This window comes from Falco punctatus (genome assembly GCF_963210335.1).
Source record: "Falco punctatus genome assembly, chromosome: 1".
Classification (NCBI taxonomy): Eukaryota; Metazoa; Chordata; class Aves; order Falconiformes; family Falconidae; genus Falco; species Falco punctatus.
Window position 1 is genome coordinate 89,915,845 of NC_137580.1, and position 26,461 is coordinate 89,942,305.

General features: G+C 46.7%; 2 protein-coding genes across 6 annotated transcripts in view; one reads left to right on the plus strand and one right to left on the minus strand.

Annotated features, from left to right (window-relative positions):
- Positions 1–880: 880 nt before the first annotated feature.
- SIRT4 (sirtuin 4) lies at positions 881–16,703 on the minus strand. 3 transcript variants are annotated; one of them, XM_080407194.1, is made up of 6 exons: positions 15,354–16,702; positions 12,325–12,369; positions 9,171–9,611; positions 8,197–8,491; positions 6,836–7,038; positions 881–3,275 (listed from the first exon to the last, which is right to left on the minus strand). In XM_080407194.1, the coding sequence occupies exons 1-5, from the start codon at positions 15,590–15,592 to the stop codon at positions 6,874–6,876; spliced, it is 1,185 nt and encodes a 394-aa protein (XP_080263320.1). In that variant the 5' UTR covers positions 15,593–16,702; the 3' UTR covers positions 881–3,275; positions 6,836–6,873. The 3 variants fall into 3 exon arrangements, with proteins under 3 accessions (XP_080263320.1, XP_080263322.1, XP_080263321.1); XM_080407195.1 differs by lacking the exon at positions 881–3,275 and adding an exon at positions 5,614–6,389 and having other exon boundaries at positions 15,354–16,703; XM_080407196.1 differs by lacking the exon at positions 15,354–16,702 and having other exon boundaries at positions 9,171–9,676.
- Positions 16,704–16,770: 67 nt separating this feature from the next.
- The window catches only part of PXN (paxillin), a 50,646-nt gene continuing 40,955 nt past the window's right edge, over positions 16,771–26,461 (plus strand). The window contains exon 1 of one of the 3 annotated variants that reach the window (XM_080407098.1): positions 16,771–19,258. In XM_080407098.1, the coding sequence (XP_080263224.1) occupies positions 19,105–19,258 (154 nt within the window). In that variant the 5' untranslated portion in view covers positions 16,771–19,104. Of the gene's footprint in view, positions 19,259–19,316; positions 19,879–20,190; positions 26,236–26,461 lie in introns of those variants that run through there. The other 2 variants (XM_080407097.1, XM_080407099.1) reach the window with 2 other exon arrangements.

A 26,461-nucleotide genomic window follows, 5' to 3' on the forward strand; every position in this document is an offset into this window, starting at 1 on the left:
GATGGGAGAAGTGTTTTTAAGATAATGTGAAGAGAAGTGAATATAGGTGGAGAGTGTTAGAAGTGAGGGAGCAGAGGTGATGGCTTGCAATGGTGTATGCAAGGTCTTGAACGTGACTTCCTAGATGTGAGTGAGGGCTTGCTGACTAAATGCTTAGATGCTCAGCTGTCTGTGCCCCATTGAGCTGAACTGCATACTTGTGTTTAGAAAGAACCTAAATGGTCAGTTGGTTTAATTGCTCTGTCATGCTTCCTTACCTCCTTGAACTGCTGTTGTCTCTTGGTAGTGAGGGTGAGGTGAATGTGTAGGCTATTTATTCCCTGTGCTTTTAGTCTGTGACTAGCACATGCTTACCTCACACCCTATCTGTATGGGAGGTGAGTAAAAGGCTGCTAAGAGGAACTTCTGCTCCCTTCTCCAATACACCAAGCAGTAATGCTACTGCAGGGACCCCTAGGACAACTACTGCCAACTCCATTTCTTCTGCATCGTAATAGTATATGGCATAAAACAGGGGCAAAGCCTTCCCTGTCCTTTATGGGTAGCTATACCTCCTTCCGTATGAAGTGGTTGAGATGATTCATCTGCTAAATGCCGCGTGCAAGCACTGTCTTGTTTTTGTAACTGCCAAGTAGTGGTATTGTGGGTTTGGTAACAGCCTAAGAGTATTTAGTGGACTGCTTCAGCAGAGGGTTATGTGTAATAGGACAAGCTGGATAAGGAAAGGCCCTGCAGCGTTACTGGATTCTGGTATTGGAGACTGCTGGTGGGAGGAGTGGTTCAGCCCGCACCTTTCTGAAATGCCCCTCCTGCCTTGCTTGCTGCTCCCAAATGGTTTTTGCCATGGGGGCTGCCCGTGTGAATTGCTGAAGGAGCTCGGGGAAAAGAAAAGGTGGCTGGTGTTCTGTGGTCTTTTTTTTTAAAAAAAATACTATCTCAGCTCAACTGTTTTGCTGCTGGATACAGTATTGTATGTCCCTCTTTTTATCACCACCTGAGCAGAAACCAATTGCTGCCAGGCAAGTGCTGCAACTTCCTCTTTGATCAGCTCTTTACAGCTCCAGATTTCCCTCTGACTGAAAGGGCCAATCACCATAAATCTGGCAGAGCTTTAGGAATCGTCTTCAACCCTTTTGGCTGTGTGCAACTCAGTAAATGGAGGTTATTATTCCCCTTCATGTGAAGCTGTGAAAATGCATCAAGAAGCCTTTGCTTCTTGTCTCCACTCCAGTGCTGTTTTCCCCAAGCAACTAAGGGAGTCGTTTTAGTGAGAGGGCAGCCTTTATCCCACTTGTGTGATAGCCTCAGTTTCCTGAGGATCCTCTAGCTTTCCTTACCTGCAGGCACAGCTTCGTTATTGTAGAAGTAGGTGTGCAGAAATGAGGAGGCTCGCTGCAGCCATGGCCAGTTCTGTGCACACAGGAGTCAATTGTTAAACCCAGTTAAGTTCTGTCATGCAAAGTGCTGAACAGAGGAGGGTATAATCTGATTTTTGTCATATGTCGTCTGCTTGAGTGAAAAGTCAAGCATTGCTGCTCTCCCAGCAGCAGCAGTTTGTGTCAGACTATGAACTCTGGGGCACAGATTGACTTGTTGCAGATATTCAGTCTTTAGAATTACAGAGTTCAGTTGGATTTTTTTCTCCTTGGCCCTTGCTAATGTGAAGATGTGGAATCACACTGTAAATGTGGATGCAGCATGTGCCTAAATCTTTCAATGAGTTTATTTTTTTCTTTTTTTTTTTTTTTTCAAGAGTATTCTGATAAAGGAATAGCAGAATGTCCCAGAAATCCTCTTGTATTAGCAAAAAGGCACACCATTTCTTATTTGCATATGCTGAAGCTGCATATGTGGTCTGGGTCTCAGCAAGGGCAAGTTGCGCTTAGGTCATTCACTCAAAACCACTTGCCTGTAATGTGTAAGAGTCACAGCTGTATAGCATTAGTCCCTCTAACACAAAATGCTTTTTCCTCCCTGCTCCTTTATTTTTAGCCTTAGTAATTGTTACCTGTTTGCCTAATTGTCCTGTCAGGGTGAGCAGGTATGAATTTCTTACTGTCTGTGTCCCCTGCGTGGTTTCCTGTATCTGTCAGGACTTGGGAGTACATAGGTGATAGAGCACTCAGCTGCGCAGCCCCTGTTGGGGACCCTTGCAGTTAGAAAAGCTCAAAGAAACAGTAAGATAGGAGGAAAAAGATTAATGGGCTCCTTTGTGGTGGTATTCCAAATGCATCATCCACTTCTGTTTTTAAGGCTCCAGCCAAACAAATCAAAGCTGTTTAACAGCCCATCTACCAGAATTTCCTGTCCCTACAGAAAGAAAGCATCAGCCAGGAGGAATCTGGCATCCAAAAGATATTTTTACAGTATCTATCAGTGATGAAAATGGCCAGACCAGTAGGACTGCAGAAGCAAAGTCCTCTATTGTGAATTTATTCTCTCACCACTATTCTCTCGTCTGTAATCTAAACCCACAGTTGCTAAGGCCAGATTCAGATCTCAAAACCCCCACACTGAGACACCATAGAGAATGGCTGGGTATAGTGATAAGAAGCTCTGACTTCAGGCATTTGGCTGAGACCCTCCTCATTCCTTTCTGATTGACTCTAGACAGCCTTCTAGGACTGTTGCTTTCAATTGTTTACCTGGGGTTGTCCTAAGACAGGTTATGTGAGAGGAAGACTCCATCTGTCCTGCCCAAGCCCCAGGTTTTGAATGAATAGACTGAGGAAACCAGTAAGTTGGCACTGGTTTGAAATACTTTTTTATTTCTCCCCCCCCACCTCCTCGCAGCTGCAAAGACTGGGAAAGGACAACATCCAAGGACAACAGGGGAAGAAGCACTCTAGAAAGCAGATTTAGCTGCGTTCATTCCAGGGTTCCTGTGGCTCCCAAGTTCACCATGTCCAGAGTCTTTGTCCTTTTCCAGAAGTCATGAATAAGCAGGTCTGTCAGTAGGAGCAATCTGACTACAAGATGTGGGAGGCTGCTCTTAGACCATACCCACCAGGCGCAAGTCCTCCAGGCCATCTGCAGTCTGTACTGCCCTCACTGGAGCACAGTATGTGAAATATCTTTCTCCGGCTGCAGAAGTCAATTACAAAGTTTGCTCTGAGAATTTGCCCAGAAACAAAGACAAGATTTGCCAGATAGGAAGAAGTTTTTATTTGCTTTGGGTAACTCCAACCCCACTTTCAGAGAAGCAGCAGAAAAATCCATTATGAGTCACTTGGCTCCTCTATCCAAACCTCAGGAGCTTGTCCTGGTAGGAACAGCTGTAAGAAAAAGGAAAGAGCATAAGCTATTGATTCAGCTAATTTAATGGTAAAATATTTCCTTGTGCTGGTGTCTGAGGTGTACTTTTGCCAACCCACAGGTGGACAGAGCTATGATTTCAAGCCCTGATCTAAAATATTGGTGATCTAACAACAGTGAGCCAGAAAAGGCAGAAGAGGATTGAATCATATGGAGGATAAGGCTGGCTTAAAGCAGACAAGATAGGTAGAAAGGATTGCGTTTCCTTCCGGGTGATGGGGGAAGAGAACACTGCTCCAGCTCTGTAACACTTTCCATTAGTTTCAGCTAGTAACACAAAGATTACCATCCTTTTGTTTAGTCTTCTAGGAACAATATTTCTCCCCCTTTTAAAGGCCTTCTCCCTTGTGAATTCTGCATAGGCCGAGAGAATAAAGCTGAACACTAGGTCAGTTCTTTTACTGGGTTTGTTGTTTTCCCACAGCATGGCTACTTCACATCCTATAGCACTCAACCCTGGAGGCTTCTGTAACTCCCTCCAGGCTGGTAAGTACATCAGTAAGCTGAGAACACAAACTTCTTAGGATAGATCTTTGCTAGCTATCTGCAATGACATAGTTATTTTCTGATAGCTGTTATCTCTCTGCATTGCATCTTCCCACACAGATAGTCCCCAAGGAGTGACAGGAAGGTGTCAGTCAGCATCAAAGTGATGTAGATCTGGCTTTTTGTGTAGGAACTTCAGGCTTTCTCTGGCATTTTTCTATTGAGTGAACTTATTTCTCAATGGTGTCTTGGGGAACTTGTTAAGAGGTGAAGTGCTCTGATCCTGCTCTAAAAGTAGTCAATTCTAGTAGTGCTGGATCAGCTTAGCAGAACCAAAAAAAAAAGGAACTCCTTCATCTCAGCCTCATATACTTGTATATATGCTTATTAACCTATAGTAATAAACTATGCACAGGAAATTTACTGTAATGTTAATTTACTGTAAGTCATTCTCCTAATGACTTAAAAGTATATAGTATAATCAGCAGAGGGTCAGGGTAACATGACTTATTTATTAGTGATGTTGAAGAGACACCCCGACTCCTTTCCCACAGGCTCAGCTGCTGAAATGGAGAAAAGGCAGGGACAGATGTGGAAGGTTTAGTTACCTGTCATGTTGCTAATGCCAAGTCCTCACTGGAAATGTTTTATTGGTTTAGACTTCTTGGTAATGCTCCCACACCTCCTCAAAATGCTGGCTCTACTGGCACTAAACCTGCAGCCTTCATTTTTAATACACCTATGTCATGCAAGTTTCAAGGTGGTGCAGAAGATGACATGGATAGTGAGAAACCCAGCCCTAGTTCCTCTGCTAAGGAGGCATAAACTTCTCTTCCTACATGGAAAAGCCTATGCAAATAAACACTCTGTGCAAGTTCCCTGGCTGTGTGTGGAGACTGCTATGCCTTAGCAATGATTTCTACAAAAGCTGTGGTTAGCAGGACCGCTGTACTGTGCTAAAGATGGAGTGACACTTGTGAGCTTTCTTCACTACTGAACAGCAGATACCTAACTCAATGGAAAGTGGCATCTCCATTAAATGAGAGCAGAATGCAGGTAGTGGTCCTGAACTTATCCTGCTTGGCTTCTAACTGAAGCCATCTCTCCTCTGACCCATAATAGCCAAATCTTGAAATGTGTTCATTATCTTTATTTTCTCTACCTTCTGCAGAAATTGGGTGCCTAAGAATCCCTTAGATTCTGTGCTTTCTTTGCTCCTGCCTGGCATGGATTTGAATCAACAGCAAAGGAAAAAAGAATTTAGCATCATATGGTCAGTTGTCCTTGCTTTGCTACTTGACCTTTTAGCAGATGACTGGCATCCCTGCTTCCAACTGCTTGTTGCAGTTCTTGTCAAAATATAAATACAGGACATGTTATGTGAAGAGTAGGACCTGGGGCATTTGAAAGACCCCAACAATTAATCTCCCTCAGAGCCAGAAGGGGAGTGGTAGATTCATGCAGAAGGTCGGGTTGGAAATTTAAGTGTTTTAGTCTGGGCAAGATTCTGTCTTTTATTCCATAAATGGTTTAATATGGCTTACATCACTACCCTAAGGATCAACAAAAAATGGTTACCTCATAGTGATGGATCTCCTGTTAGGAGTGTGGAAAATTACATCTATTAATAGCTTGAGATTACCTCCTGAGGGAGACCTATTGTACAGATTTAATTGTATTTCTCTCTTAATTCATCAGCTGTCAGTAATTGCATCCTGCATTTTTGCAATGGAAAAAATGAATTTAAACTGGCTATCGAGACTGTACTTAAATAAATCATAGGAGGGAGAGGAAATTACAATGCAAATAGTATCAATCTTGTAAACAATTTTAATTCACTACTTAGCTATTCATTAATTAAATAACATCTTGAAAAATGCATTCTGGAAAATGTAGCAGCCCACAATGAAAGCAGTGCTGGTCAGATTAGCTTGAAGCAACTCCTCTGGCATCTCAATAATATATAATTTTTAAAGGGTTCAGATAGTCAGCTGACAAGCTAAACTGCTTACAGTTGAGAGAAATGCTGACTTCTCCTCCTTGCTGGAAGTAGTCAGCCTTGTAGTCTGTGCTTTCAAATAATCTCTTACAAGAGCAGTATTCTTGTTCAGCTTCTATTTTGAACCATTTTTTTTTTTTAAATGACAACTGCAGTTCCTCTTGCCTCCTTTTCCTCTTCGCATGCTCTACAGCTGCCAGCTAGTGGTACTGAATCCTCAAGCAGATACTGGGGTTTTCCACATCGCCCCCCTGTGCTATAGCCTCAAGTCACTCAGTCAAAATCCCTGTCCCTCACTCTGCTCTGGGGACAATTATAAGAAAGGTATTTTGTTCTCAGATATGGTAGTCTGATTATCCTGTTCCAGTGAATGAAAAGGCACTGTTTACAATGGCAAAGTAAGGCAGAAAAGTACTTTTTTCATCATCATCATCCTGTTTAAGTGGAGATACAGTTTCAATGGAGCAAACTGCTCAGGTTGACATGTGCGAGGCTTGCTGCCCTCTCCTGGTGTCATCAGGGGCCACGCACTGGATCTCACAGCTGCCTCATCTTAGATTGAGGTTTTCACCTGCTGAGATGATGAATCCTGCACGAATGGAGGGAAGAAAGAAGCTGCTTTATAGGTGGAGTTGATTATTTTAAACAGGAGTGTTTTGATTAGGATTAGCTGGATCAGTTCAACCAGGCACAGCTTTTGAATTGTCAGTTGCGAAGGCCGTGTTGATCAGGTTCTCTGAATCTGCAGATGATACTCTGTGTGACAGTTTTCTGAGTGACAAACAGATGGGAATTCAACACCACTGAGTCTTCTGGCTACTCTTGCCCAGTTTTCTGGGAGTGTTGGCACTTAGTATGCTTTTTGTTTATGATCATGGGAAACAGTACCATGGCCCATGTGAACAGATGAAAATTTACAGCCATATTTTAGTGCACACTGTGGGGACATATTTTTAATCAGCACATCTCAGCCTCAGCTTTTGATGGGAACCCATCTTCTTACCCTGTAAGGTGACTGACCAGGGAGGTACTCACCTTGTAGAAATAATTTTACTCCTGATAGCTACAGAAGCTCAGCTTGTTGTGTCATCTACAACAATCAAAGGCAGCAGCTCTCCACAGCGGGAATTGAGTTTTAAGGATGCAAAGTGATCTAACCTCGTAGGCCCAATGTTAAGGATTGCAATTGGCAGCTGCTTTTCCCGGGCAGCGAGAGCAAACCTGTAGCCAGAGTATACCTGCAGGAATACCAGAAGACAAAATTACTGGTAGCTTAGGCAAAAGAAGAGCTACAGAAAGGAGTAAGGAAATTTAAAATAGTTGCTGTTGAGAGTTGGAAAAGGGGCCATACGTACGTGCTGTGTTAGGCAACTGCACTGAATTCAGGTAGGAAATGTCTTCATTCAGAAGTGCACAGAGAAGAACAACTATTAACCTCTGTCAGTGAAGGATTTGCAGTTTCATAGAAACTGAAACTTCATAGTACATTGAAGGGAAATGTCCTTGTCTTTTAGTAAATCTCTGCAGCAGTTTTTATTAGTCATCATAGGTACTTAAATGCTTCTACTTTGATGGTTCTCACATGGCCCAGCTTAGGTAGCACAAGAATGAACCTAAGGCATTTCAATCATTCCTGTACAAAGGATTATAAGCTTAAGAAGTGCAAGCCTAAGGAATTCATTCGTCTCCAGTATCCTGAAGCCAAGAGAATCACAATCAGGCAGCTCTGGTTTTATCTTACTCTGGGAGGAATTAGAGTAGTTTTTTTTTAATGTAACAGACTTGTTCCTGGAAAAAAATTATCTTATACAAACTATATTACAAAAACTTCCACAGGTTAAACAACTGGGGTTTCTAAACTACCTTACCTTATAGATAAGCAGCTAATGGAGAAAACACATGGTGATACAAAGGACAATCCTAAGCAGCAAGCAGAGATATTTCTGCTCTCTTATTGAAAATTTTATTCGGAATTAAGAGGTCCTAAAATCTGGTATTTCAGTGTGCCACGAGGCCTAGAAAGCTGCCAAAGGCTAAAGAGTCAAGCAGAAAAATGTTGGGTGGTGATCTCTGCAGGACTGAATTGTATTAGGTGTCTTGGCTTTATGGGAATTGTGAACCTACAGCATACTGATGGAGGAGGCAGCAGAGAGAGGTCTGAATGGAGTTATTTATAGCAGCATGAACTAGACTGGCAATAGTGACAGGGAAGCCAAAACAGGCCAGGCTAACCATGAAGCCAGATTCCAACCACGGTAAAAATAAAATACAAAGCAGCTCTGGAGAGGCTGTTCTTATCCACAAGCAATTAGTAGTCCTAAACTGTGGGACCAAGGATTGTTGCAGGCAGAGTAGCACAGAAATAGGAATACAGTATGGCAGGAAGACCTATTTACCTGCATAGAGGATCCTGCCACCAGCATGGAGTCTGATTCCGCCAGGCGTTCGTGCACAAAACTCACTTTTTCCCGGCTCACTGTGTCTCCAAAGAATGTCACATCGGGCTTCAGGATTCCCCCACATTTACTGCAGGCTGGGACTTGGAAATTACACACCTGCTCATCCGTCAAGAAGACATCCCCATCTGGAGCCACACCAAATGCTTCAGCTTTCCAGGTAGGATTTAGAGCTTCAAAGTGCTCCTGAAGCTCGGAGCGCAAGATTTGGTCACCACAGGCCAGGCAGAAGACCCTGAAATTGAGAGCAAAGTCTTAATGGAGAGTTTCATGTCAGCTGATTTGGAGACTGTAACTGGTTCCTTAGAAGGCCTGGAAGTCTGTCATCATTATGCACATTTATTTACCAAACTGTACAGGTCAAGAAGCTGTTTTTCTACCTCTGATTGTTGCTTTGTAGGAATCTTATAGAGGAAGTGCTTTGAACCCTACCGTGCATCCTCTCTCACAGTTCAGGCTGTGCTTTTTCTTCTGTAAACTTTGGGAGATCACAGCTAGGCTGTGGCCCTTCTCCAGTCTACTCATCCTGTGCATTTCTAGCACTAATCCGCTCTGATTAGCCCTGGGTGATCTTGCATCCTTGGGATCCCCTTGTCCTCTTCGCTAAGAGGACATTTGCTGTAGCAAGGAATGGGGAAATTCTGACTGATGCAGGCTCAAGAGAAATGATCCAAATAATGCTCCAAAAAAAATATAATGGAGTGGTGTTCCATGTTTCTTAAATACTGTGCTGTGAATAGCATTCTTTCTGTGATCTTTTTCTCCACCACAGTGCAACACCACCTTTGAGCATGTTATCTCCAGGAACTGACATTTTGCCTCCTTTCTCAGCAGCCAACACTGCACCTGCTTGTCAGTCAGCCTGAACAAGAGACCAGAGGATTAACCATTTTCCTTCTGCCAACAGAGAGTACCTGTGTGTGCAGCCGTGCAATTCTGTCATGCGCTGGCTCCCAGCTTTGGTGTGAAGAGCATCCACATTCTGGGTCACCAGCCAGTGCAGCTTCCCCAGCTTTTCCCAGTCTCTTAGTACCAGGTGTGCTGTGTTCGGCTGATGGGAGGAGAACTGGGGCCAGCCCACAAAGTTTCTTGCCCAGTACCGCTGCCGGGCACTGGCACTACGGATGAACTCAGCATGCTGGATGGGCCGTCTGTCTGTCCTGGCGTAGAGTCCGACACCCTCAGAGCGGTAATCTGGGATCCCAGATTCAGTTGAGATTCCAGCTCCAGTCATTACAAACAGCCTCTTGGAGTTAGAAACAAAGTGCTGCAGCTCTTCTACTTCCACAGGATCTGGGGGAAGACAGGCTGGCACAAAAGCCAAGTTTGGAGAGGTTCTGGATACAGACTGGGACCTGCAATGATGGAATCTGATGGCTCTGCAAACTCCAGACAACTTCCTAGCAGAGAACATGTTCAGCTAAAAGCCAAGAACAGAACACACAGCACGTTAAAGAAAGCAAAGAGCATGTCCTTAATCCCATTTTCTTGGGATTCTCTGGAAAATTATGCCAATAATTATTTGTTGCTCTGTTTTAAGTAAAGAAACACAAATAATTTTGGAAATGTTAACTAAAGCCCACAGTCTGAAGACAGCATTTGTATGTCCTTTGACAGACAGCAACACTGAGGACTGCTCAAGGTACAAGGACAAAGTTGGCACCCCTGACTTGTAGGATTCCTTCCTTCTGTCCCAGTGTGTAGCACCGCTGCCTAAAAGGACTTGTAAAGAGCCCAGAAAGACCAGAGCATGCAAAGTCTTTCCCAGATATATGCAACAGGGTAGAGAATAAATGGCAGGAGGGCCAAGCACCCTGCCCCAGAGGCACAGTTTGCTTGGTTCCGCCTCAGAAGCGACTCTTGCTCTGCTTTCTTTAACATTCTGCCTGCTCCAAATCAGTCCTTTCTATTTACCTCATCCTTTGCATGTGTTGTGGGGAACGAAAAACAACCTTGAAATTGTTGCTTTATCAGGACAAAGGCCTTGACTGGAGTTACTCCTGTTGTGGTGTTTGGTTGTTGGTTGTTTTTTTTTTTTTTAAATAAAGGCCTGGTGCAGTACAGGCCTTGTAATGGGACTGCAGATGATTAGGACACTGCCTAAATGCCTCTGGCACATCCTCCTTTGTGGGTGCCACCACCTCATAGTCAGTGGAGAGGCAGAGGGGTACTGCTTTGCTTCTCACTTAGAGAGAAGGGATCACCCAGATGTGTGGGGTCCAGAAACAGCTGCCTGGCAGGTAGGAATGGAAGGGATATCCTGCTTTAAGGGAGGAACGGCATGCCCTGTTGGAGGCAGGTGGCAGGATGGCTTTGCTGACAAGCGGCCTGGAATTGTGCATGGGACCTGTTGTGACAGGAGTGGATTGGTTTGGACCTTAATTTTGTTTGTTTTTTCTAGTAGTCTGCAGTTCTCTTTTCTCCATTTCACTATTTTTGTGGGCCTTTCTATGGGTTTTGCATATAAAGTACAAAACATTTTGAAAGAAACTGTACTGAGAATTAACTGTCTGCTATTTCTTCCTCCCACCATCTCACTTAGCAAGGGGGTTTGTATGAGATCTATGTATGAAATGAGAGGAGGAATGACTTTAATTACTGGTAAAAGGGGGTGATCTCTAAAAAGTGATTGCAACAGGCCCCAGATAGTCTGGTATTTAGAGCTCACTTGGTAGTGTGGGACACCTGCATGCAGCTTCATGCCCACTCACACTTCTTCCCTCACCGTTACAAATTAATAGGAGGACACCCAAGGGACTGGGTCTCCCTGGGAGTCCTCAGCCTGCTGGAGCAGATCCTGTTCAGGTGTTAGAGGCAGTGGTGTGAAGGAGGGCTCTGCGCAGCCTGTTAGTTGTCAGATGGTTAAAGCACATGGGCAGTTTCGTAAATGCTGCCTACAGGAAACTTGCAGTGTCTGTGAGATCTGTGGTGGCTCTGAGAAAATCAGAGGTATGCAAGTGGTGAGCTTATGTGTCTAAAAGGCTGGCACCCAAGTACTTTTGATGGCCTGTGCTTCACTGCCTGGATGGTTTTAAAATTCCTGCTGTGTCTGAATTGCTTTGCCTCAAGTCCCCAGTCCCCTTAAGTAACATTTCTTACGGTAAATAGAGCAATATTTAAATAGATTTGAAATTTGGGTGTTCAGCTGTTAAGTATCGTCATTCTAGATTGATGCTAGTGCCGAAGAGTAGATTTGTCTCAGTTAATCTCCAGTCCTCAAGCCTTTGTGTCACAGTCAGTTGAATTACAGGGAAGATTGGACTTCTGCCATAGTCTGAATTACTTTTTAAATCTAAGCAGTGATTCTGTTTGCAATGATTTTTGCCTTGTTTTACTGTTTAGCAGGAGTTGTGTTGGGCATTCCCTCAGAAGAGGCTTAACTTTCCAAATGAACTAATACGAAGGGACAAAGTCTATCAATAAATTGTAATTTGCTTTGAGACTAACTTCTGTCATGATGCTCCCCAAAGGCTGTTAAGCCAGTTTGACAGTATTTAAATTGCTTTCACTGATGAAATTTTTCTGTTCCTGTCCCTTATGATCAAATGATCTCTCAGAAGGAAATGTTTTGAGGTAATGACATGGAGATATACTATGGGTTGGCCCACAAGGGAGGAAAGGCAACGGTAGGCCCAGCAGCAAAAATAACAGGTATGTTTGAGAGCTGCTGTGAAGCATCGAAGTAGGACAGTGTAGAAGAGAAACTTAGAAAGGACGGAGTATTTCCTGTGAAATGCAAAACTGCTTTTGAAATGAAACTGCTCAGATTAAAAAAATAGCAACTACTGCACATAATAAGTGAAACTCTTCATATGTACCTATCGAAATCTGAGGTTACAGTTTGGTTTTAACATGCATCAAAAATGCTCCACAGAGAGATCAGACAAGTTCAAGGGAGAAGATAAACAGATTTCTACAAATGGTTACAGGCCAGAAATCCAGAGGGACACCCACGTCATCCGGGTCTCTTTTGCTGTAATAATGACGATGTGTGTGGGGGGGTAACAGCCGAACCGAACACATCTAATGAAATAAGAGCGATACGGTGAATAACGCCTGAAAGCTTACCTTGCATAATGCTGCCGAGCCGGACCGCGGCAGGGAAGGGCAGACCTGCCGGAAGAGGAGTTTTCTGGGAAATGTAGTTCTCGAAGAAATTAAGCCCTAAGCACGAAGACTACAATTCCCATGCTTCAGAGGAAAAACCCCGCGAGTTCCTAACACCTGATAAAGTTAATCTGAAAACGCCAGGAGCTGTATAGCTGCCCTCAAGGAAACATACAATAAATTCAGATTTGATTTGATACAAAGGCAAGTAATGGCTTTGACAAATGCCTTGTAAATACTTGTCCTTATAAAAGGTGCATTTCCTTTTCACTTGATACTAACAGGTTTTAGGCTTAAAATGTGACTAAACAAATAACGGAACAAAAATCCCCTGAGGGCTGTTAAAGACATCTCTTCTAGCTCAGGAATTCCCTGAGATGTAAATTGTTGGAGGCTATGAGAGCATGCTGGGCTGATAGATTTACTGTTTTTTGGCACTCCTTTTGGCCCCAGGAGAGATGGGCCTGTCTGGCAGTCCTGATGTTCATGGTTGATGGATGGGATGATCCAAAAAAGTTTTTGATGATAGATGTGGAAAGAGCCTGTGGCAACAAGGATGGACAAATAATGAAAATCTGGTCCATTGTCCTGCAGTTAGTGGGGCCGGACAAGACCCAAGAGGTTGGCATGGGACAAGTGATCTCTGCTCAGCTTTCAGAGGAGGTGTGGATGAACAATGAGATGAGAGGGCAGTTGTTTCTTTGATCTGGCTGGACCTCTGCCAGGGCACAGTCAGACACCCTAAGCCACTTCAGGATTAAATTCTGAGCCACCGAAGGGCTCATAGCAGTTGCACAGTTCACCACCACGTTCCTGGGCTCAGCCTAGGGCTTGCCTTGCCCTTTACGGCTTTGCAGGAGGTGGGTATCTGCTGGCCTGGGGAGCTGGCTCAGTGGAACTTGACAGCTGGCAGAAGGGAGCAGGGAGGGCCGGGACCACCTCTCCACCGAAATGAGCTGTTGGATCAGCTCAGCCCCATCACTGCAGAACCGCACCAGTTGCTTCCACTCCTCAGAGCCCCTTTAGTGGGAGGGATTTCTTCCAATGTTTCCCAGTTGATCCTGCAGATCCTCCTTCCTAAGCAGGCAGGAGTGGCTACTTGTGGTGACCCCTTAGAGTCCTCGTGTGGCCCACAGTGCTGTGCATGTGCTGTTGGTCCATGCCAGAGCTGACACCACGCAGCTAGTTTTTAACCACAGGGCTGTGCTGACCTGCCTGCTGCCTGCCCCGTGCCCCCTGGCAGGAACCGATCACGCCTGTCTGCTCAGTGCAGGTTTCGGTCTCAATAATCACATCATAAGCTGTACAAATTGCCTGGCAACAAGGGGTTTGGGTTTTTTGTTTCAAAGGAGCCTTATTTTTCTGAAGAGCAAATAAATAGGAAGAAGTCCAGACTGCTGCATGGTAGCAGCTGGCTACTAGGTGCTCACCTATTGTACACAGAATGGGCTCTTTCTGGTAATTTGGACTGCTTTGCAAATGTAGTCTCCAAATAGCTCTTGCTAATTAGTTCAAAACATTGCAGGAGGTTTAAATCTATTTTTCTTGCCTCTTACAGTTATTTCAAAGCCCAGACGAGCCCGAGCCTGTATATAGCACTGTGTAATTTTGCCATCACGAGGGAGAAGCGCAGCGCATCCCTCTTGCCCGGTGCCAACCCTACGGGGCCGTGGGCCACGACCCTTTGTCAGTTCCGTGAGTCTAAACGGCCGTCAGGCTGTTACCGTTTAAAAATCTTAAAGGTGTTTTCCAGTCGCTGGGTGTAGCCTTTGCCGTGCTGCCACCGGGGCCCTGCAGCCCCCGATCCGCCGCGTACGCTCCGCCCCCCCCGCCAGGGGCAGCACCTCCCTGGCGCTCATTTCCATAGCGCCCTCCCGGCACCCCCCGCGTGGCGCGGCGGCCGCGCTGCCCGGCCTCCCCCCGCCGTTATCCCCCGCCCCGGCCCCGCCGGTAGCGCGGCGGGGGCGCGCGGGGGGCGCGGCGGCGCGGGCTGGGGGGGGCGCGTGGGGGCGCGACTGCGCGCTCTGACCGCGGCGGCGGGGCGGCGGCGGGGGGGTCGGCAGGGCGCGGACAACTACCAGCTTTGCGCAGTGGCAGTATCGTAGCCGATGAGGTTAATCCGAGGCGCGATTATTGCTAATTGAAAACTTTTCCCAATACCCCGCCATGACGACTTGAAATATAGTCGGCATCGGCAATTTTTGAGGGCCTCTCCGGAGGCTGCTTTCCTATGGTTAAAGACAGATTCGCGGAGGACGGGGCTGCTTGGTTCGCTGGGGCTGGCGCTTCCCGGGCTTGGGTCGCTGGTGCTGGGTGGGATACGTGGGGAACGATTCGGCTGGCCTAGGGCTCACCGCCTGCTGGGTCTCCTCGGGGCTGGCAGTGGTGCGCCGCCCCCCGCAGGCTGGGGTGCGCCGAGATGGGGCTAACGGTACGCTGAGCCGGTGGGCAACCGGCTGCCCGCACTGACGGCACGCCTACTTTGCATATTCCTTCCCAGCAAGCTTCGCGGCGGCCCGGCGCGCTGAACGGAGGGGAAAAACGGGGGGCTTCGCTCCGGCGGCGCGCGGGGGGCACGGCGGCGGGCAGGGAGCGCTGCCGGGGGAAGCGCGGGGGGGACCGCGGGCGGGGAGGGGACTCGCCGGGAGCGGGGCGGCGGCCCCGGCCTGAGGGGCGGCGGTGGCGGCGGCATGGGGTCAGCTTTGCGCAGTGGCAGTATCGTAGCCAATGAGGTTAATCCGAGGCGCGATTATTGCTAATTGAAAACTTTTCCCAATACCCCGCCATGACGACTTGAAATATAGTCGGCATTGGCAATTTTTGACAGTCTCTACGGAGACTGATTTTAGAGGTTAAAAAGAGAAATAAAAACCGAAGCCTTAGTACTGCCATAATCTGCAGTCGGGGTCACTGTGTGGGTGCAGCGGTTTCTCCTCGCCGCCAGTGCCTGTCAAAGACGGGATTTGATACATGGAGGGTTCGGTCCTTACCTTGTTCTTTCACAGCTGCTGAAGGGAGAATAATCGGTCCGTGAAAATGGAAGCGCAGGGACTGGTGGGCTGGAGAAGCGTTTGTCGTGTAGCTCTTGCTGAAGAGGATCCTTTGAGGCGCGTGACCTCTCAGAAGGTAGCTGAGGCAGCGAGGACAGGGCTGGCCCTTCTGAACGAAGTGGGGGGCAATGAAAGTCTGAATTGTGCTTGACTGGCTCCAGAAGTGCTCCAAAACCCATTAGGGAACAGCTTTCAGTGCACAGTACATAACCTCCATTTTGTGTGGATTTGTTAATGTATATCCATTGGCGTTACTTGCTTTAAAAAAAAAAAAGAAAAGGATCCTTACTGTCAAAGAAATCACAGACCTTGACTCTGGAAAAAGCAGCTGCTAAGTTTAGTGTAAAATCCTATTATATGAGTAACCCCCATCCCTTTCTAATTTGCAGCTGTTGTCTTAATACCTAAGCAGACTCCGTGGAGGGAGACTAATGACCATTGCACACCAGCTCCCTGGGCTGAACCTCTGCTGGAAGCAGCTGCCCTCTGTCACTTTGTGTGAATTAGATGTAGCTTTTATACTGCTGATGGGTTACTCTCATATTCTCTGTATAGTCATGTGCACTGTGCAGATGCTCCTACATGGCTGGTTAAGACCCTGAGCTAGGCAGCTGTTTTAAACCGCCACTAGGCAGAATAGAAAACGTAGTAGTGAACGTTAATGTTCTCTCTTTATCAGGCTTATTTGTAACATTCAGCTCTGCTGGGGTGTCATGCGCAACAGTGACCAGAGAGTGACAGAGAAACCTCATGGATTTTGTTTGTCCCCCCATTTGTACTTCATTGCTAGCAATATCAGTTTGAAATCAAAATCTGAAGCACAGGAATGGAATTACCCTTTGGCAGAATAAGCCATGCTAATAAATACCAAAGGCATATGTAGTTTACAGTGAGTAATACACTTCACGTAATTGTTTGGCTCATATAAACTGTGTTGATAAGTATTGGTTTTATCACTTGATAGGTTCTCGTCTCTTTTGCCAAAACTGTCTGTGATAATACATATAGTGGTGTGGTGCTTTCATTCTGCATTGTGAAGTCATGTCCTACATCTTACGCCAGAAACCAAGTCATTCGTTTTACTGTAATAGATCCTTTAAACGAGTGTGAAGTTGGGCCTTGAATGGGGAAGTTGCATGCTGAGATTTACTGCCATTGCCTTCAGCCTAAAGCTCTGCCTGAATTTTTGTTTTATGCATTAAGCCAAAGAAAGAACTGCACCCCTTGCGTGATGTCCGTGTGGCAGAGCACGGAGGACACACTGCAGTGAAGTCATCGTCATTACTCTGCAGTTTCAAGTCACTCTGCAAAGTGCATAGGTAAGCTCTAAACATGCCTTACAAGTCAGAGTAGCTTCATATCTGTTCTTCTCTGACAGAGATTGTCTGCTGTAAATAATGGTGCTTTTCACAGGAGGTATTACAAAATGAGCTTGGGTTGCTCATCTGTTTGGCAGCCAGTCTGAGATTACAGCCCTGAAGGGGACAGGAAGACACTTCATGCATCCATACTCTGGCTTTCAAGTATGTGGAGATCAGTGGGTTAAGCCACCCTTCTGTGGAGCTGGTCTGTAACTGGTAAATAATGCTTTGACAAGAGGGAAAGATGCCTTGAGCAATGCCCTGAACACTTGGGTTGTGTGGAGCCAGGAAGTCCTGAAGTCCAACGTTGGGTTGATATTGATTCACTGTCTGACTTGATTTCCAGCTCCCAGCCCTATTTCCTATCTGCAAATGGGGGCAATAACTTCTTGTCACACCTTCTGCGAATGATAAGGATAAGTTGAGTCATATGACTAAGATACAGTCTTACTTATAGGGCATGATACAAGAGGAAGCTGCGTGCATTTCTGTGATGCACTACCACCTGCCTTCATTCCCTAGTGCTTCCCATCTGGCACCAGTTATGAGGGGTGTAGGTGCTGTCAGTGTCACTTTCCCCTCAGCCCTGTCAGCAGCCTCTGGGCGAGCGCTGGGTATGCTGCTCTGGTGGGAGTTTGCTGGAGGTGGCCATCGCTGGAGAAGTGCAGCTGCTTCTCCTGGCAGCTGCATAAGGATGACACTAGAGCAGCAAGCAGGTTTCTGTGAATCAGTGAGAGTTTCAGAGGCAGAGAGCAGGTAGACGATGAGAAAACAGGAGTTCCAGGGTGTTAGGAAGGACAGGAGAGGGTGAACTTCGGGGTGAGTTTAGCTTGAGCCCACACCACTGAGCATTTGTCTTAGCATCCTGGGTTTTAATCTGCTCCTACTCCTTAGGCTATCATGGGAAGGTTAAGGACTGACAATTTTAAGTAAGAAATGCTAGTGTGTGAAGAAGAATTCAGTTATGAACAGCACCTGGCAATGAGGAGTGCAATGGGAGTAACATTGGTTTTAAAAGCCATATTACTAAAGGATAAGTATCACTCGTGACAGCCCTGCCTTTCCACCTCACTGATCCTTTCACAGCAGCGTTGAAGCCATAGGCAAAGCTTTAGTGGCAATGACTTGGTTTTGTTTTTGTTTTTTTACACTGAGCAGTATGGACACAACCTATTTCTTGTGGGTGCAACCCTAATTGGTGCTATGACATGTTAATTTCAGTTCTGAGACAGACTAGAAACTGCTTTCTTGATTTGCAGTCACTTCCAGACTCCCAAAGGACAACACAGGAAGCTGAAGATAAAAATTGCATACCAGACTACAACATGAACAGAGCACAGTGGTCACGTTATTTATATGTAGGTTAAAATATAACTCAAGTCAAGACAGATGCCAGTCCTGTGTTGTTAGAAGAAACATACAGATCCCAGGAAAGCATGTGTTCCTGATGATGTTAGGTCCCCTATGCTGCCAGTAAATGCTAGTGGTTTTGTTGCTCCGCCTGGGGGGACACATCCTGAAGCCATAGTTGTACAGCCAAGGACAGGTTTTGAGAAAATGTAACAGTCCTTTCAAACAATGTTTTATATTCTGCTCAGGGACCAGTGAGAGGGGTGTCAGGTGAGATCCTGCTGGTGAAGCATGCAGTAAAAGCCTTTGCTTATATTTGTATCATACTTAGATCTAGGTAAGGATGTCATTTTCTGAGAAGTCCTGTATTTGAAGTAAAACCTGGAATGAATTTCCTGGAGGCTGTCGATTATTCTCAAGCATTGGCTGAGACTAGAGAGGGGATATTTCCCTGCCCCCCTAGTGATAGTTCTCATTATAGTGTGTTTTAACACAGGAAATAATGATGTCTATTGAACTGTGCTAGCTAGGGAAACTGGGTGTGTTTGTGCCTAGAGAGCGAAAAATAAAGCATCAGAGATTGCTAGCAGGTGACCTCATATTCTCTGGTTTTATGAAAATGCAATCCTGTAATCTCGGCTTGACAACAGGACATGCGCCATTCAGCTTTGAGAACATTCTCTGGCTCTGTAGTAATTTTGTAAGGAAAACTGCTACAAGAGTCATGTTTCCTGGATCCTGAGCTGTTCCCACACTGATAGTTTTTGGTGTATCTCTCATCAGATTAGGAGCTGGACGCTTGGGCTGAGCAACTGTTTTTACTGCCATGTCGACTTGGCCGGAGCGCAGTGGTAAACACTAGCTCTGATGAGGGTGGAGCTGCTCTGTGGTTTGGGCAAGGCTGAGGAGAACTTTGCTGTGCTGGAGCATGATTTGGTAGTGGTTTGAAAGGAAAGGCAAGTGGGAAATAGTGGTTCAAGATGCGCTATCATGTGATAAAGCCAGCAGGACTGTTATGGGTTTTTAAACGCAGCGAAGAAGTGGTTGGCAACTTTCCTGTATGGTGGCAACTGCTTGTGGAAAAGGACACCGTTTGGGAGAGGTGTCACCTGCCCAAGCTTCCCTGTGGGTTGGGTAAATCACCTGGGGCTGACAAGTGTCGGTGCATTCGAGGGCTTTTGGGGCACAGAGCTGCAGCGCGCAGGGCTCCTCCCAGGCAGCAGCACCCCAGCGCGGCGGGGCAGGAATGCATCGCTGCCCTCGGGGGGACGTTCCCCCGGGGCGTCCTGCTCCTCCACTGCAGGGGACGGGGATTTAGGTTTGTGTTCCGGGTCGGGTACGGGCGGCCTCGGCCATGCACGGAGCCGTAGGCCGGTGCCTTGGCGGGGTGGGCTCTGCCCCGGGGCCGGAGCCCCCGCAGGGCAGGGGTCCGCAGCCAGGCTCCGGGGCGCCGCAGCCCCCGCCCGGCATTCCCAGGGCGCCGTTCCACCCCGGCGACCCCGGCACCGGAGCTCGGGACGGCGGCCGGGAAGCCGGGTCCCCTTCGCTCGGGGCCGGCGCGGCGGTTCCCGCTGCCGCCGGCAGGGGGCAGCAGCGGGCGGGTGCGGCGCGGCGGGGGCGCGCGCGGGCCGCGGGGCCGCGCGGGGGCGGGCCGGGAAAGTTGCGAGGCGCTGAGGCGGGCGGCGGCGGCAGCGGGCACGGCGGCGGGGCGGGCGGCGGCGGCAGCGGGCACGGCGGCACCATGGACGACTTGGGTGAGTTCCGAGGGCTCGTACTCCCCGCGGCGGGGGACGCCGCCCCTCCGCGCCCCCGAGCAGCCCCCGGAGGAGCCGCGGCCCCCGCCCGGCCACGCTGCGCCCCTCGGCGCCGCCGGCGGCTCCGTGCCGTTGGGGCTCGGGCCGGGCCTGCCGGCGCCCGGGGACGTGTCGGCCCGTCTCCAGGCCCTCCCGCCTCGCCGCGCCGCCGCCCGCCCCCAGGCCCCTCGGCTGAGATGCCCGCGGGCCGCCTCCACCCTCCCGCCCCCCCCACCCCTCCGCCCGCGGGCCGGGCCGGGCCGTCGGTCTTCGTCCTGGCTCTGCCCCGGCCGGGAAAGGTGCCCTTCGGCCCCCTAGCCCGGCAGCAGCGTGCAGCGTGGCCGGGGCTCGGCAGACACCTCCTCCCCTGCCGGTGCCGCAGCCTCTCCAGCCTGTTCTTGGGCGAGATCTGTAACTTCGCATGGCTGTGGAGTTATCGGTGGGGAGCCCTCGGGGATGGGTAGAGCAACAGCCCCGGCCCGACGTGCCACCGGGCTCAGAGCTCATCCTCGTCCTCCCCTTGCTTTGCCCAGGTGTGCCGAAACCTTCTGAAAACGTGTAGCGGGGAAATGCCAAGCAGCTGGTCTCACTGGAAAGATCTAGAGAGTTTGAGTTCCTTTGGTACCGAGCCGGAAGGGGGGTGGATCTGCCAAAATCCCTTGTGCTCTGGGAGACATTAGGGTGACTGAGTTCCGCTTATGAAACCGATTAAATCAGACAGACAGTGGGGAGGGGCCACAATCCGTTACTTCCATCCTACCTTTAATAGAAACCAGACGTTCTGTTAGGAGACACTCCAGGCAAATTACAGTTTTATTACTGGACCTGGAAGCTCACATTACAATGCTGGCATAAAGCTGGCGGTCACACCTTCAGAAAACAGGTTCTGAGTTGGGCTAGTGATAAAACTGAAGGGGCAAGGAGTCCACCAGCTGCATGGCTCCCTGGTGAAAGGTACACCACAAAGGATTTCTTGGGGAGTGAAAACTCACCCCTGCCTGGGTGAAGTAGCTGCTGGTGCCAACAGAATGAATTTCTACTGCAGCTTCTTCTCACAGTTGTTTCTTTAAGCGGAGCCAGTTCTGTTTACCATTTCTCATATCCCTCAGCCTGGTTTTATCGCTTGGAGTTTTGGTGCAAGTTTCTAGCATGTTCAGGAATGCATTGCTAGTTAGAACAGGATTCACCCAGTCAGTGTAGTGACTTGCTGAGTGGCCCTTCAAGGTGAGCATACAGATAGCATTGTGTAGGGCCAGCTTAGTGTCTCAACGACGTGCTCTTCAATGAACCATGGGAGCTGTACGGTGTCCACTGCAAGAACTACATTACTTACACAGGGGCAGTGTGACTTTCCAGTTGTCCAGGTAGGGTTCTGCAGTTTCAACACATTTTTCCTTTCCTCTGTAGGAGAGTTAGAGGTGAACTGCAAATTCTCAAAAAGATCTGAATTTCTGTCTGTTTTGTTCTTCTGAAGTGTTAAATGTATTGGCACAACCAAAAGTTAAAGTTGTGATACAATTTTTAAACCAGAACTTTTTGTCTCAGCAACTTGATTTCATCAAGTCTTAATTACACCATCTCTTTCTCAATTTTTGTGCAGTCTTTCAGACTGGACAAGATCTGATTATCTAACAGTAAGCAGTTGAACAAAAACAGTGGGATCCTTTCTCTCTCTAAGCTTTTCTTTTATGTACAGAATTCACCACAGAAAAGCACACCAGCTATTTACCCTCTACAAACCTTTGTTAGCCCCAGAATTGCTCGCTTAATTTTCTAAAGCCATGCACCTTGGGATGCATACATAGGGGAACAATGATGTGCTGATACAACTCCCCTGAAATAAGTCAAACTTTTGAACTGAAGTGAGAGTTGTTTTTCTTTCCTCATTATCTATGGGTGGATTATCTGAGTTGTGGATTAACTGTGCCATGGATACAGACGTCTGCGCTGGCTCTGTCCAGAGTCAGGCTGGTCCGGCAGGACTTGTTGGTTCAGGCACAATGCCATGTGGATGTAACTGCACTGCTTCCAGGGCCAGTTTTGGCCCAAAAGTAGTTTAGCATTGAGCCTGAGTTCATATGCCTTGCAGGTTCAGAGTTGATGTCAAGTAAAATCAGTTTAGATCTTTCCACACCGTGCTTCCGAATCTGTGTGGTGCAGAAATGACTAGTGACTGATGGACCTTGTTGGCCGTGAGGGAACACCTCACAGAGCCCTGTCATGGTGTGTCTGTTCTTAACTCCCTGAGTTTGTCAAAACTTTTCTCCCTCTTCCCAGAGCTGATGGAGTTGATCAGCGTCTACTTGTGCAATGTAAAATGGAGGTTCAGTAGTATCTCAGTTTCATGCTGCTTGGGCTGGAGAGGTTATGAAATGTATGTGAGAATGGATTTGTGTTGCTTTGGGGATTCATTTGGAGCTGAAAAAAACTGTTCCTTTTTTTCCCCTCAGTGTTGAAGAAGTGGCGTTACAATGCACAGCTCACACAGGAAACTGTTCCAGAGCTCCGCAGGTGGAACTCGAGCACCCCATTTTGCTGTGGCAGCTTCCGTGGCCCAGGACACTCAGTGCTGGGTCCGGGTATAAACTAGAATAGTACATTGTGGAAGGGAGGGGAGGAGATGGTGAGTTCGAGCAGCTGACCAGACTTGTCCAGATTGTCTTCCTCAAAGACAATGCTAAGGAAGCGTATTTTGCAGATGTGCTTGGAGTTTGACAGGAAGCTTGCTGAATAAGTTTGCCATTCTGCAGTGTTGTAATTTGACACAAAGAGTAAAACTTGGTCCTAAAGAATGAAAATCCTAACTCAGGGCTATCACCCCTTTCAGGGGATTACCAAAGTGCGGCGTGTTGTTACATGCTGTGCTTCCAGCACACAGTTGACCCAACTCCACCTATTTGCTTTAGACAATTGGAGATCTTGAATTAGATGTTGAATTATTCTTGGGCCTGTGGTGCTACCTTGTCTAAGAAGTATGTGTGAACAGATCCATTAGGTTCTGCTGGTTGCAGAAGGAAGAAACCTAGTTTGTGTAGTGTGTCATGTATTTTATGGTGAGAGGAGTAGGAGAAAGGAAACTTGACCTTTACTTTTAGTCAGATACTGTTTGATTTTCAATTTGAACGTTTCTTACAGCCTTTTTCTGAAAGGAGTTGTTAGCAAACACTACTGTAAAACTTTTTAAGCTTTGGTAACTCTGAACAGAAATGGTTTTACTTGCTTTTGATGGCTTTGAAATTCTTCTGGTTTAGTTTTCTTTTAAAGGCTTCAGATTTTTTTTAACTGGATTTTGCAATCAGAAACAAAACAGCATTCACTAGAGCTTGTAAAAGATGTTTTACAAAAGTTATTTCTGTTTAATAAGAACGTATTTATGGCAGTGTTTTGGCTGTGTCTGTAAACTAGACTGTAAGCTGCTTACTTTAGGTGTGCTTGCTTAGTTTGAGAAGGATTTTTCTTTAGCAGGTTTGCCTAGCAATGTGGCTTCAAAATTCTGGGTGCAGAGGTTCAGTGGCACAAAGATTTTACTTTAATAGTTGTTTCCCTTCGTTTTAGGAACTCTAACCCACCCACTCTTCAGAGCTTAATCCTCTCAAGATTGACTTTAAAGGGAGCAATCTTGCCATTGATTTTTCATGGGAGTGTGGGGGTACATGTGTTTCCATCTGTCATCTGTCCTAACATTTGGAAGGTTGCTGTGCTCTGCAGGGCTTTGCTGTTTGTCCCTCATCTGAGGGGGATGCTTGCCTGTTCCTGACTCAGTTCTTTAAGTTTAGAAGTCATATGCAGTGGGTTTTGGGGTTATTTGGCTGAAAGCTTAGAGTGAAATTGCTCATGGTGAGCTATGCCCAGGAAGTGGTATTGAGGAGAAATGCTGGTAAAGTAATCTGGTGCCTTGGCTTTCTACTGGCTCAGGTTTCTGAGTCATTCCTGCTGCTGGGTGAGAAGACTGTAAACAGAACTAATACTCTGCACAATGGGGTTCTGACTTGTTTCAGCTTCTTAGCTGTTGTGACCTCTCATAAAACAGGGACTTCATTGTCCTGAGCAACTCAGACAGGGAGTCCTCTGCCTCGAGCAGTGTTCGATGCAGAGAGAGGCTTCTTTTCTTGTTGCTCTATTTCCATGGAAAGGCTGGACTCTGTGCTGTCTTTAGCTCCTTTGTCCCTTGCTGGGAGAGGTCAATTTATCCCAAGTGTTCAGCTGCCCCCCTGGTTAAAACTGATCCTCAGACACCATCTCTACCACTAGAGAAAGAAATGGGTAACTTCTCATACATCTTTACCTCTGTCTCTCTACTTGTTCTTTCATTTCCAGGGAATCGTGGTACTTCAATTTCTTTGGGCCCACTTTTCTTCACCTCTTTTCCCCTGAAGTGGATTTATTACATGAAACAAGTTGTGAAACTGCAGAAATGCCAGATAAAATTCTTAAGTCTGACAGCAGAACAAGAAATAATAATGCACTTCTAGTTAGATCAGAGTTGTTTTTCTGATACACTGCTAAGACAGACATATAAATTTCTCAGACTAAATCTGTGCAGCTAAGGGGTAGGGGGTGCCTGTTCATGGCCACAAAGCAAATCTGTTTGAATCAGGCTAATGTGTTAGTCGTGGTATCTGGGATCTACTGCAGCTTTGGAGATAGCCAGAACAGATTCTGAATTCAGTTGTGTTGTGCTAGTGGAAAACAGCGCGAGTGAATAGGACCTCTGGTCCCAGTTTCCTGCTCTGTGTCTCAGACTATGCCTCCCTCCCTTTGTGTACTGATCTTGTGTGTTCCTTTTTGTCTGATGCGGAAGCTGTTAATGAAGATGCTCTTCTGCTCCAGCTGCCTGGAAGTGAGATGTCTGTGGGAAGCTTTCCCAAGCTACGACAAGAAGATGGGGTTTAGGGAGTTTCTTGCTCACTTTAGTCCTAACTAACTTAGGCTTCGTAAGAAACCCTGGAAGTACAGGTTGTCATGACTGCTAGGCTGTTATATTTTAAAATGCTAGGTAGGGAACTGTGGAGACCTTCAGGTCCTGGTCTTGTTCCAGTGTTTGTAAAATCTCACCTTGCATCTCATCCAGTTTCAGATGGCAGCCAGAAATGGTGGTTCCAGCTTCCTCAAGTCCCTTACTTGCTGCTTACTTAGTATCAGACTCCACAGTGAATTGGTTCAGATTTCTGATCTTTTGGAAGACTAACCCTTTCCCCCAAATAGGAACAAATGATTTGCCACTGGATCATTAAGCTGAAATGTCTCACCGTGTGGCAAGATAACTAGATCCAGTGCAGCACAGAAGGAAGGAGCAGCACATTTCCTTTCCATTTTGGGTGAAAGTTAAATGAATTGGAGAGAAAGTGGAAGCTGTGATTTCAAATTGGTTTAATCTGATTTAAGTGCTGGCTGCTGTTAGGTGTGTTATGTTCCCTGTCCCCATCTCTCATCCTTCTCTCCTCAATAACTGCTGGGCAGTTAGCTGGGTCAGCAAGCTGATTGTTCTGAAAGTATCTTTTTTTACATGGACAGCAGACTGGGAAGTAGGTGAGGCTACCTCTTTTAGCTGTGGTTTATGTTTAATCTAGCATAAGGTAACCATTTAAACACAGCCTCAAAAACTTGCCCTGACTTAAGGCATACCGTTTCTCTGCAAAATAGGGGTAATAGCTCTTACCTGTGAAATATGGTTGATGCTTGTTGAGGTCTTTGTGTTTCTGAAATAGCTTCCAGCTGAATATATCAGAATAGTAACTCTTTCAAGCTTTTCTGATTACCATTGCTGGAAAAGCTTACAATGACAAGTTTGAATTAGATTTATAAGTTTTTATTCCCTTCTCAGCCCTGTTTAATGTTCCCTTTCTGCCCTTCTGATTGCTCATCCTTTCTTCATCCTCTGTTATGACAGGCTGTGAGTAGGGAGAAAAGATTTCCTTTCCTTTCCAAGTTCCCCACAGTAGTTTACTCTGGTGTTTCCCTTTACCACAGAGTGTCGTGAAGTCATTCAAAGAATGTCGTGTGCTAAAGATACTCCGTAAAAATAGGAGGTGGGTGATGACTTTCTCATAGCACTCTTAGCTATTTTTCCCATTTGTGCTTATTCTCATTGCAAATAGTTCCAGAACAGCAGAAACCAGCTGGCTGGAGACAGTCTCCTTTGATAGACTGGTGTTAAAATTCATGCTTTCTCCTCTGTGTATGTATGTTTTTAAATCCTGATGAAGCAGATGAAGTAGAAATGGCAACTGGAGTGCTGTGCAGCAAGTTCAATGTTAGTGTTTCAGTTACAGGAATTTGAGTCCCTGAGGTTATGTGTTTGGGCTGTTTGGGAGTCTGGTAAGCTCTTTTTCTGCTCATATAAATGAAACTTTTTCTTGTAGCAGACAGTAATTATTCTAAATTTACATGGGAAATTTATCTAAGCAGTTTGAGACAACTGTAAGCTGAGGATCCAAGAGAACTTAGGGCAGGCCACAGGGGGAGGCAGCCTGCATTGTTATTGCTTGGCTCCTTTTTCCCTGTGCTGGACTGTCTCTACACTGTGAACAAGTTTAGTTCAAGT

Bases quoted from the DNA above. Each gene is read 5' to 3' on its own strand.
- SIRT4 (XM_080407194.1), bottom strand. From the start codon at position 15,592: ATGGGTTTTGGAGCACTTCTGGAGCCAGTCAAGCACAATTCAGACTTT. The intron at 9,612-12,324 runs GTAAGCTTTCAG...CCATCATTGCAG, and splicing joins GCTCGGCAGCATTATGCAAG to GTCCCAGTCTGTATCCAGAA. The intron at 8,492-9,170 runs GTACTCTCTGTT...TCTCAATTTCAG, and splicing joins TTGCACGGCTGCACACACAG to GGTCTTCTGCCTGGCCTGTG.